Genomic DNA, 12878 nt, shown 5'->3' with positions numbered 1-12878 from the left:
CACCGTCCTTATCCAACCATTTGTATGTATTGTGATGCTATTTTCAGGATATATGTAATCATATAGGAAGCGGATGATAATACATCATGATCATATTTTACCCAAATTCGGTGCGTGATTCCAAATGGGATTAAAGCAACATTTCCACTAGGCAAGTAATCTGCGTGCAAGTGTAACATTGGACATGCGTGCAGGCACTTGCGTACTGCAAATCGACTTGCTTGCTGGTTGACACTCACTGTCATGGCACCAAATAGACTTGATGCGTTTGGTTGGGTTTCATGATATTTCATCAAAATGACAATTAACCACACCTTTAAAAAGTGATGTCATTCAAAGTGATGAAACAAAAATCTATTTAACCCAGTTTTTTTTTTCATCACTTCATGACTTTATATTACTTTTTGTAGGTGTGTTGAACCGTCATCAAAATAACGTTCAACACACGGTCACCATTTGCTTGCAATGTTGTGATAGAGATGATACTGCATTATTACCGCAATCACATTAAAAAACCGTTCTTCACTGGAATGGACTCAGGATTGGATTAAAAAAAGAATCAGTATGGTGCATAGACTACTCTCCTATGGCAATTGACATGCAGGATCAAACTTAGAGCGGCGCTCTATTCCCGTGCAAGTCAAAATCCACTTACAACATCCACAAGCAACCTGCACTTGCAACACAGGTAGAGGTTTCCACTACGCAAGCTATTTGCGTAATGGAAAAGCTGCTTGAGCAAAAAGTTATTGCATCAAATACAAAGGACTAAGCAGTATTTATTGTTTAATTAGTACAACTCCTTTTTAAAATGAATTATGTAAATCAAATTGCATAATTTAATAAGTTTTTTATTGTGACGAGTTGAGCTTTTTCAGTGTCCACGGACAAGGACAGTTTCATAATGGTCTTGAATGCCGTCTCTATAATAAAATCTAAGATACTTGCAGAATTGCCATAATAATCAAAGGAAAATGTTACTATTTACGCATGTAAGTAATAATATATTAGACCTTTGTAAACTTGGACGTACAAATTGGCTAGTATAAAATTAATAAATAAAAAAGAACTCAAACTAGAAGAAGAAAAATTGCAAGAGTGTTTTCATGTACAGGGTGGAGCAAAAGTAATCACCCTATTGGAAAACGCTATAACTTTTGCAAATGACGCCAAATGTCAATTCGGTTTTGACATTTGTGAAGTAAAACAATGCAGAATACAAATTGACAAGACATGAATCGGTTTACTCCGCTAGAATGCGGAATAACAAGCAGTACCAAAGTTGATCATAAAAAAAAAATTACAGTAAAAGAACATCGGGTGATTACTTTTGCCCCACCTGTACCTTCATTAAATTTCATTTTAGAGAAAAAGCATTTTTCTGTATGTAAGTAGTTATCTTATATAACAAAAAAAAGAAAAATTCTAAAAATGTTTATTGTGCAATGATGGAGGACTAAGCTAGCAGAGGAATCGAACCCACAATGAAATACCTAAGGTATTTGTCCACTCTGGTATTGAAGTTTGAAGTTACCCGTTGAATGAGGATAAGTTGTTTAAAAAAATGGAAAAGGTTCTATTCAAGTTCTGTTATTATATCATTACGGATCAGTTATTTGAAAAAACTGAAATAATAACAGCACTTTAATAAAACCTTCACACTGCTTTTTTTTTTTTTTTTTTTTTTAAAAGAAAGACAAACATTCCCAGGTTACGAATAACCCAACAATGTTTGAAAATCTCCTACTACCACCACAGAAAGCCGAAAATGTTGCTTGTGTTGTGATGGAGGACTTAGCCAGCCGAGGAATCGAACACGCGACGCTCGGGTGAGACCCAAGCGCTATGCCCACTCAACCACTGACCGGTCAATATTACTTGAAAATCAACTTTGAAATTTGATGAATTGTTAAAATTCTGTGAAACGGTTCCATGATAACTCAACACAGTGACAATTCAATATTTTTTTTAAAAGTGATATAAAGTCATTAGAAACGATGAAAAAAAAATTTTTTTAACCTAACCTAACCTACTTAACCCAGTTAATAAAGTTTTTGTTTCATCACTTTCCATGAGTTTATATAACTTTTTAAAGATGTGATGATTTATCCGGTCACCCTGTAAAACAACCCTTCCTTAAAGTACTTACTTGATTATTATTATGTATTATTTACCGTGGCAATGACGATATTGATTCTCAGTTCAAAATTTGAATAATAAGATTGATCAAATAATAAATAGTGAGCTTTGCATTTACAAATATTTTTTTCATTTAACATCAAAATGACTGAATTTGGACCTAGTTTTACTGCACTTAATGATGATGGTGTTGATTTAAAAGAAACCGAAGTTAATTTCCAAGGCAGGACGTTTATTGACTTGAGTTCAACCAAATTGATAGTTCTGCCAAAGTTTGAAATGAAAAATCTTAAGGTAAAATATATTATAGAGAAGGAAAATGCCATTTCATAATATTAACTCCCTTATTATTTTGATAAAATTGTCAAATTCTGCCTCATGCTTGATATGCAATAAAATTATAAATAGCACTTGGTTTCAACGTAATTACTACAAGAAACATCTATTTATGTTGGGTGAGATGACAAAAGATGCATTGAAGTTGCATTTTTCTCAATTAAAGTTAAATTTGAAGGTTAGGAAATATGCATATTTTAAAATTAAACCCAAACTAACAACCTATTTTGTGCACGTTTACATCTCCCCCAACTTAAATATTTGTTTACATTAGTAATTAAGTTGAAATCAAGTGTTGTTGTTTTTTAAGAGCCTTTGAATGAGGCGGAATTAGACCTTACTAACTTTACCTAATTTTTGAATGAAAGTTCAGATTGGTGTGCATTATTATTATTATTTTATTTGTCGCTCTTGCCCTCGCCCACCATTCTAGGGTATCCCAGTGAATTGGTGGAAAAATGGACACTGACTAGCAAAGACAAAAACTAACACTAATATAGTAAATTTCGTTTTTAATTTTACATTTACAGCAATTATATTTGGAGAATAACTTTCTAACTGAACTACCGGAGAATATGTTTACTGAAGCACCAAATCTGCGTTGGCTCGACCTAAGAAATAATAAATTGGTCAATATACCAGCATCAGTAACAAATCATCAACATTTAGAAACAATCCTGCTTCAAAACAATAAAATAACACATTTACCAACTTACCTCAGCACAGCAAAGGGTGTGAGACATATAAAACTGAGTGGGAATCCACTTCTTTTTCCCCCAACAGATGTAGTTAAATCTGGCACCGATAGCATAATGAATTTCTTAAACTTTTATTATGAAAGTGAAAATGCCGCTAATGAGGTACAAAAAACTTGTGATAAATTTATTGCTGTTTCAATTAAATCAGTTCCAAGCTCAGAAAACTGTTCACAAAATGGAGAAAAAGATAAAATCAATTCAAATGCTAAGCGAATTGAATGCAACAATGAAGAATTTGATTTTGAAGCTAGAATTATGAATAAAGACATTTTACAAGTTAATAATGATAGTAAATTTTTAGCAAAAATAAAATCTGATATTAAAAAAGGACAAAGTAATCAAATAAAAACTCCAATTTTGGGCGTGAAAAAACTAAATAAAGAATTAAAAGCAAATAAAAAAAAATCTTTTGATAAATTACATCATCTGCCAAATCACAGCATTTGTTCTTTGGAATATGAAAAAACTAATAGAAGTAATGAGGCTCATAAGACAGATTTAACCCTTTTTAAATACTTTAACAGCAATAAGTATGTGAGAAAGACAAAGGTTCTGAGTAAGCAGGAACAATCCTTGAAGATAGTGCAAACAGCCTTGCAGGAAAAGATGTTGGAGAAGAAAAAAGATTTGTTGACAAGGCGGGAAAAGGTGTTGCAAGATAGGAAGTAAGTACACTCTGTTTTCAATATGTAATCTCTAAATAGTTTAAAACAAAGTCACTATCCGCCTCTGTCTGTTTGTGCGCTTAGTTCTTCTAAACTATGCAACGGAGTTTGATAGGGTTTTCACTATCATTTAGAGAATTTCTTCCAGAAGGTTTATATATAATATATTCATTAATAGAAAAGTCAAGCAATTCCGGGTACACGTCAGCTAGTTAAAAGATAAATTACTTAAACTACACTGCAGAACTAAATAACTATCCAATTAAATCAATGGGTGATTTGCTTCCACTGTGTTTCTGAGAATGGTAGATATATATTATCGTTGTTGCGCTTGCAAAAACGGCTGTATGCCAGATTAGTCGACGCAAAATGAACGCCTGAAGTTTCAAGTCTGCTTTGTGTTGGTAGATGCCAATATGAAAATATGGCGGTGTATATAAAAATGATAAAATTGCTACAAATGTTGACATAGGTATGAAAAAGTTAAGAATGTATAATTTCAATCATAGAATATATTAATTTTTCATTAAAAATTTCCAGGTCATTAGATGCTCTTAAACATTGGAGGACTAATTACAAAGACGAAAAAGACAATAATACCACGCACATGTACTACACTCTCAACTTATCGAGCTTTCCTTACGACACAGACATAGAAAGAGTTAAAATTCTAACGAGGGCAGACATAGAGCAAGATTTGCCCGATAAATATAAAAAGAATATCAGGAACAAAAGCAAGACGATGAATCAGAAACACAGAGAGAAGGCACCGATACAGATGAGGATTTTGGAAGTGGCCGATACGATGGAGGCCATTAATGGTAGACCTTTTGAAGACTCACCGAGAACAGTACAGCAGATGGCAGCCAGTGAAATTAGAAAGGTATGTAGCTGCTACAGGAGAAACAAATAATCAATACGGTGGCACTTTCCGGAGTGGTAGAAACTCTCAGTATTACCCCGGTGCGAGACCACCATTCAGAATCGAAACATGGCTTGAAATGCCAAGTTTGGTGATCAGATCTAAATAGACAGATACTTCGCCACCTTCCTCTTCCCCATCTCCTTTCTCTCTCTACTATGTTCAGCCTCACAGCATACTGTATGCCATAGTGCCAGTACCTTCAGACGATTGAGAGCAGTTGACTTTTATGCGGTATTCATATAAATTTAATAAAAATTGCATTTTGGGCCCTAGAGCTTGCTTTTAAAGAAGTGCCTGTGGGTTGGTTTTTTTTATACAAATCTAGTTTTATCCCGAGATTGATGAAATTTTACACACTTGAATAGTACGAAAAACAATTGGAAGGTCACTGTCTACGTGATATTTCGAAAAACCAACCTTATTCGACTTCCCCACCCCTTAAAGCACAATTTTGATATTAAATTTTCCACACTCGACATTCAAAATAAGAGGAAAATTACTTAGGACGGGCATATCATTATAGGCTAGTTGCTTGACAAAACTGAAATAAAAACAGAACTTGAAAAAATCTTTCGCAGAACTTGAAAATGAACGTTGAAATATGATGAATTGTTCAAATTCTCCGAAACAACCCACCTTATACATCTTGATTTCGAAAAATCTGCATGAAGCCCGGGCCATGTCGGAGACTTTGGCTAGTTTGCATTTTATTTTCTAATTAAAATTTTTCTTTTTCAGTTGACTGATTTGAAGCAAAAAATTTTGAGATTGAAATTGGATAACGAAATAGGAGGATGAATTTCACAAGTTGATACAAATTTTGACTATCGTGTTATTAGACACCTATCATCTCAATTGAAACAGAGTGACAAAATTTAATGCTACTCAAAATTTTGGAACCATTTGAAAAATAAATAGTTTTCCATAAATAAACTTTTTCTTTGTGTTTAATTATAATAATATTTGGATGATTTGTGAAAAATCACCTCAAGGGCCCAAACCAACACACATAATAAATTTCTACAATTATGTATCTTATTATGTACCAACTATAAAGTCAAATGTACCTGAACAGTTAAGTGTAAGTATATTTAGATGAGTGGAAGATACTCTCAGTAACGCCCTAGTGAAATACACAATTTGGAATTGAAACGTTGACATCCCATCTCCTCCCATTCCCTATTCCTTCAGCCTCGCAACGTACCTCAATTGTGGATGCCATAGTATCACAGTTGGGACTCTTCTACGGTATGTGTATACATTAATAAAAATCAATGCATAAACAACAAAGTTTTTTTACTATTTTTACCATCTGTGTATTTTTATAAGATGTGTTTAATTTTTTTTGTTTGACTGAGGATTGAACCTCCCTCCCCAGGGACTGTGGCTCTTAACTGATATGTGAACTTTTAAAACTTATTTTTTTTTTTGGTTTGACTGAGGATTGAATCTTCCCCCCTGTCAGAAAGTGGGTTAATTTCCACTTTTCCAAGATCGCATTGATTCACAAAAACAAAATAGATGTATTTAAAAAAGGAACAAAACAATAAAAATCCCATGATAATGCATTATGTATTTATTGATTATAATATTTTCATAAAAAACAAACATGCTGTAAAATTGAAATAAATTGTTGGTTTATCATAATTACCTATACTTGAAATAGGTACATACAATATTATAAAATAATAAAAGAAGTGTTCTCTTGTCAATAAGCTTGTTCATCTATCTTTAAACCTTGCCTTACGGTGCTAAAAAATTCCTCGAGCTCCGGTGCTGTGTACTCAGTATAAAGGTTACATATTTACAGCCTTACTAAAAAAAAAATTACTTCACAATCTTTAAACGGTGTTTTTGTTACTCATTGTATAAAGACTGTAAAGTTTATATTTGAGTTGGTACAAAAAAAAAAATATCGCCGATATTCTGATATTGAGGGTGACAGCTATTTATATGTCTTCTTGTAATATATTTGTAAATCGTGTTTTTGTTCATACAATGGTCAGCGGCATATAGCATAATTCAATATATTAACAACTTATTTGTGTTATTTTTTTCCAGTTTTAGTATTAATTATATATGTATATTTAATTATTGTGCGCGTGTCATAAAATTTACTTTCATTTTATGTCAAAAAGTGCGGTTGAACGGTTGTACCATTTTTAAAATTGAATTTAATGGTCTATAAGAACTTCATTAAAGTGAGGTTTTTTTATAAGGTAAATGCCTAACGCGCTAGTTGGTGAACATGTAACGAAGAAATAAACATTTTAAGATGCATTCAAAATTTCAGTTTTTTTGTTGCTGTTTTCTGGGTATTAAAAACAAGTTCAATTTTTTTTTTATTGTATGAACAAGGTAAAAGGTGTAGTGACATTTTTCTTCCACATTCCTTAAATAAAAGGACTTTTTAGAATTTTTATATGTAATATTTTTTTAATAGCTTTTGGCAATTTTTAAATATTAAAGTATATTTCAAATACAAAAATCTAAAAGGTAATTTTATCTAGTTTCTAAAATGGTATTTGTTTTTACGACATCTTCAAAATGAAGAAATATATAGAACATTTAAAACAGCTTAGAAAAATTCCGAAATTTGCTGAGAAATTATTATTATTTCAAGAACAGATAAACCCTCTTTGGGTGGATAAGGAATGCATGTATTTTATGTTTCTCCATGAACTATTTTACCTTTCAATTAAGGTTTTCACATATATGGTCGTTTATCAATTCAAAAAAATTTTCACCACTTTTTTTAGTAAGGCTGTTAGAATTTTGACATTTTTAAGTTAGATAAAATCATAGAATAGAGAATAAGACAAGAAGTGCCTTTTGTGGGCATGTTTCGTGATCCAAATATTTGCTTAATCAATGCTTAAATTTCTAATAGAACAACTGTGTTTACGAAATTTAAATGGGATGGAGATCTACGACATCAGGCAAGTGTAAGTGAGACGGAACGCTGTGCTATTGGGCTAAATGGAACATTTGTTTCCATTCAAATTTGTATGGAAGGAAATTCAAGTTTTCTTCTTTATTCGGTGGATGAAATGAATAGTTTTCATTAATTTATTCAATTCATAAATCATTTCTTTAATAGTACATACATAGTATGGACATATGCAAAATATTATGTATCAGTGCTAAAAACGAGGAGAAAACATTGGCCATGCAGAAAACGCATAATACCCCCATTAAAGCCGGCAGACCGCCGGCTACTACTTGCAATCGCACATCGTGGCACGGTGAGCGAAACCCCAAACCCCTTTCGCTCGCTACCACACTTCTGCAAGTTATCAACGCACGCAGACGTACGTGCACATATGTTAAAAAAATTCGTGATTTTGTCTGTTGCGTTTCATAAATACTTATATATTTTAATTATTTTATCCGATACGTAAATATATTGCTGAGGAATACCTAATATATGTAACAATATAGAGATGTCAAATCAGTTGACAGCACCGGCAAGAAAGGTGTAACCAGGCACCATTAGAATTATGATCAATATTTAATTTATTTATATAGTTTATTCACCGTAAGAAATGGTCACCATCTGAGGCCAGTCAATAAACTCTTCTGTCGCACAACTTCCCAAATCATAGTCTAATTAACGGCACATTAACACATTTTCTGCCAGGAGCTTTGGTTACCATTAAAATTACATATGATTGGTCCGCCCACGGGAGTGATTGGCACTGAACCAGTTCATGTTAAAATGTTTAAATAAATTACTATAAAGAATAACACAAGAAGTGCCTTGTGGGCGTGTTTCGTGATCATGAATGATTATGAAATTCAAATAGCACGACGATATACATTTACCTGCAAGTGTAAGAGAGATAGACCGCATGCTAAATGGTTGAGAACCAAAAGTACCAAGTCGGTAGCACATTGTATTGTAGGCACTTCTAATTTTGTTCTTTATTCTATAGTTTCAAAATATTTGTATTTACTGATTGGATTTTATTGGATATCAATAAGTTTGTATCTATAATACAAGAAAAAATATCAAAAGTAATCTTATATAGAATGAATGAAAGTATGTACTTGATAATCTTATGGTAAAACTCGATAATATTTTATGATGTAATAAAAAAGTTCAACATTATATTTAATGTTATATGTTCTATGAAATTAAAGTCTAGTTCAGTTAAATGTATGTATAAGTCGTATATATTTACAGTCATGCACAGAAATTGAAGGAATATAATTACTTGTAAATAATATTGTTGAATTCACTTGTACAGTGGATGGAAGGACAAGTCAGGAACGCACCAGGAAGATGTGACATGACCAGGTGAACATTCTAGTCTTGTCATGTCAAGAGCATAACATTGTGAATGAAGCAAGGCGATGGGCCCGAACAGAGATGTATGGTATTTTATCTGCCTACCCTTGCCAAGAAATGGCACAATGGTTTTTTAGTTTAGGCATTAATTGTGCCTGGTAGCAGTTTCATCGTTCAAAGGCTAACCAAACTGTTTATGTAGACGTGAAATGAGAAATAAATTTTTAACCACTGTTAAAATTTTTATAAGTAATAAATAATTAAATAAGGTATAAACTAAAATACAATTTTACTGGCCCTTTATTTGTTATTCTGTCAGTACTGTGATTATATTTATGAACACTTTCCAGGCCGCGACTTTGGACACGTGCTAAGGGTATCACCTCACGAACAGAACACAAAGTTTAGATGGGAAAAATATGTAAACCGATTAGTTGAAAATATCTAAACGAATGTATTAAAAAATTATCAATTTTTTTTTTTGGTTTTTCGAGAATTGACCTTCCTCTTGAGGGACTCTAGTCAACCGCGCTAACAACTGAGCCAAACACCGATTGGGTAGGACCGACATTTATTTTGTATATTATCTGCTGTAATGTCATCCAATTTCAGAGAAATACGTAAATGTCCACGTGTGTGTACGAGTGATTGCCACAAGTTGATAGATTGCATTGTCATCGACAACAAGTCTATCTGCTGAGTTTCAGCTCGATCGTATGTCGGGAAGTGGATTCATTTTAACTTCAAAGATTTCCATTCGTTCATTCACGAAAAACCGAATCAAAATTCAAATAGACGTATTTAAAAATTTGGAACTTTTACTTTAAATAATGGGTATATAATTTTAGGGAAAATTATATATGTATTGACTTGTATTTTTAGAGTTCATGTATGAAGTCTGGGTTTCGTGGGATTGCTATGTTTGAAGGACCGTGCAAAAATGACGTCACAGTGGTCGTAAGGAACTCCGATAAATAAATTAAATGTTGTCAAATTGAACACATTGCTACGGTGGAATTATGAAAATAATCACTACCGTAAACTAGTGATGATTTTGTGCAGAATCAACTATAATAATATATGTAGTTGTGCAAGGAATAATTACTTTTAATCTTAACTATAAAACAGAAAATTTATTATTGTGGAAGTATGTCATTTCCAAATGGTGGCTTGGGCATTAATTAATTTGCAATTCAGAATTTAATTTTCATCATGATTTATGGAGATTTCAAATATCCATTTAAATGTAAAAATTTAGAGAGAACAAGACGCCACATAGTTTATTAATTTTTTTTTCAATTTATTGTTTTAAGAAAAAATATTTTTTAAAGTGTTGAAATTACATACGTACTAGTAAATCATAAGTACATATCTCAACAACAAAAAATATGCGTAATATTATATAGCAATGATGAAATTAACTTTCAAATAAGGGTAAACATACTTTAAGGTTATTATTTTCGAAATCACTTTAGTTGACTCTATTTTACTATAATAGTATATACTATTGATATTTTATAATAATAATTATTATATTATATCAATTTACAAATTATTTACATAATTAAGATGTAATTTTAAATAATTATTACACCATTAACATGTGCAATGGTTAGTACCAAAGGTTTAAAAAAAATACGCTAGATAGGTTGTAAAAAAATTGATTACACATAATGTCCCAAAACTCGTAGCATAAGCGAGAAACCATGTGAATCACATAGAGAAGCCAAAAAACTTATTTTTTACATATGCCTATTTTAGATATTAAGTATTAACCCCCGAGCAATGGATTATTTTTCAAAACTTAATAATTTGATTCAAAACTTTAGACTCGATTTAATAGAAAACTTAAGAATTATACCACAAAATGGACTTCAAATGTGATGTAGGTTCACCAGTTTCCCGCTTTTACTACGACTTTCGATTTTCTTAAGTGAATGCTTATTACTAAAGTTCGGATTTGCAGAAGCAAAAACAGTGTCAATAAAATTAAAAAAGGGAGATCAGACATAAAAGCGCGACGGTCGGTGAGCTATAACCAAATTGCCCCCACTGTCGGTAGATGCAATATGAAGAAGTAGTATAGATGAATGATGTAGGACATATAAATAATAGTTCATGGCTCACCTCCCTTGTTTCTATTATCGGTGTGCGATACGAGACAGGATACTAGAAACTAGAGTTCATCTTCTGATCTGGTTCCTCCCGCAGGGCGTACAAAACAAAATGCATAATTAATTAATCAGCAACATAGAAATGGTACAAAATACTCTTCACAAACTATTTATTGTATGTGGACATTGAAATAAAGCGTGCGCTCACTTCCAGGCACTGGGAGACTTTAATTTAAAGCTATGTACCCACGCTCGTTCATACTCGATGGTTTTACGCTCATTTGAACATGTCTCAATATGTGTACCTTCTTGCTCAAGGATTTTGGTTGATGTCGAGCCAATGCTGGATGTGAAAAAGATTCAAGGATCGTAATTCTTGATATTGACAGAAATTTACGATTGTCTTGGTGCCATATTTATGGAGTCTTGTGTCGAGCTGCTCAACACAAAGATGAGCACGGTTCCAAGTCAACATGTTCAATTGAGCCAAACTGTCGGGCATGAATATAAGTGTGTACATAGCTATAGACTTTCAAACGTAATCATGTACATAAGATACAGTTTCCCGATGATGCAAAATAATAATGCATCTTAGTGATTATACATAATAATATAAAGGTCATGATAAATAATTTTAATGTTCAAACAATGTAATGAATACATTCACATAACTTACAAAAATACAAAATAAATGCACGCTGACACGAAAAAACATTTTGATATTTTTAATGATTATTTTATAATGATAATTAGATGGATTTAGATTTTTTTTTCTCATTTTTCCCCTTGTGAATTTCTTGACGAAACTCCCTATCACGGTTAAGTATATCAAATATTTTAAGATTTACATTGCGAGAACTCACTAATTGTGAACAATTCTCCGCCGATTTCTTCGTGGCATCATAATCCGGTGAGACACGATTGCCTTTAGCCCAGCCGAACTTAAAAAAACCCCCATTACGTTTTTGCACAGCTTTAGTAACATTAGTCTTTTTGGCTAAGTCATCAATATTGTATGTCAAAGCTGAAGGAATCATTTTCATGATTTTGCATTTGATGGCTAGGTTCTGCAACGGAATGGTGTTGAACATCATTTTGGTAGCCACCTTGGCGGACTTTATGATGGACGATTTCCTGAAGACGCAAATGGCTTTCGAGGTGATTGTATGCTAAAAGTTACGGCCGAGGTAAATCTTGTTGCTGGTTGTGTCCTGCGTCAGCTCCACAAAGCCCAACTTGCCGTAGAACTGGTGCATGTAGTTGTCGGTGGAGTTTATGCACACGTGGACACCGAAGGAACCTGGAATATAAAATAATTTACTATCATTAATAAAGATTTTAAGAAACCATTAAGATAAGAAATAATTTGGATTCATTGGATTGGTCATAAGTTTCACGAATTAGCAGGGGTGCCCGGGTTTTTGGGGGTGAGGTTTGTCCAGGTCTTGGCGGCGGATACGTCTGCCCACCAACTGCATGGTGGGCCGGATCAGGAGAGGCTATTTGAGGGAGAACCTTTTCTTCATTTCTCCAGCCAGACTATCTCGATCCATCGCTGTGCACCGCAGTGGGAGGGATAAATTCATGTCTGCCACTTCAAGATAAACTGACCTTCAGACTCCTACCCCCCTTATATCTTTTTCGTTTCCA

At 33.0% G+C, this 12878-nt stretch overlaps 2 protein-coding genes across 3 annotated transcripts in view; one reads left to right on the top strand and one right to left on the bottom strand.

Annotated features, from left to right (window-relative positions):
- The first annotated feature begins 3321 nt into the window (after window positions 1–3321).
- LOC149411536 (uncharacterized) lies at window positions 3322–5621 on the top strand. The gene is made up of 4 exons (XM_089646675.1): window positions 3322–3335; window positions 3758–3898; window positions 4439–4781; window positions 5562–5621. Exons 1-4 carry the CDS (start codon window positions 3322–3324, stop codon window positions 5619–5621), a joined length of 558 nt encoding a protein of 185 aa, XP_089502801.1.
- A 763-nt stretch (window positions 5622–6384) lies between these two features.
- Oga (O-GlcNAcase) overlaps window positions 6385–12878 on the bottom strand; it is a 34599-nt gene continuing 28105 nt past the window's right edge. For both annotated transcript variants that reach the window (XM_089646881.1, XM_089646882.1), the window contains exon 20: window positions 6385–12528. In XM_089646881.1, coding sequence (XP_089503007.1) covers window positions 12398–12528 — 131 coding nt within the window. In that variant the 3' untranslated portion in view covers window positions 6385–12397. The remainder of the gene's footprint in view (window positions 12529–12878) is intronic.

This window comes from Hesperophylax consimilis, chromosome 25, assembly GCF_061612785.1.
Source record: "Hesperophylax consimilis isolate HC1 chromosome 25, BYU_Hcon_1.0, whole genome shotgun sequence".
NCBI classification, from domain to species: domain Eukaryota; kingdom Metazoa; phylum Arthropoda; class Insecta; order Trichoptera; family Limnephilidae; genus Hesperophylax; species Hesperophylax consimilis.
The sequence above is the reverse complement of the archived record's forward strand: the minus strand, read 5'-3'. Positions and strand labels throughout refer to the sequence as shown.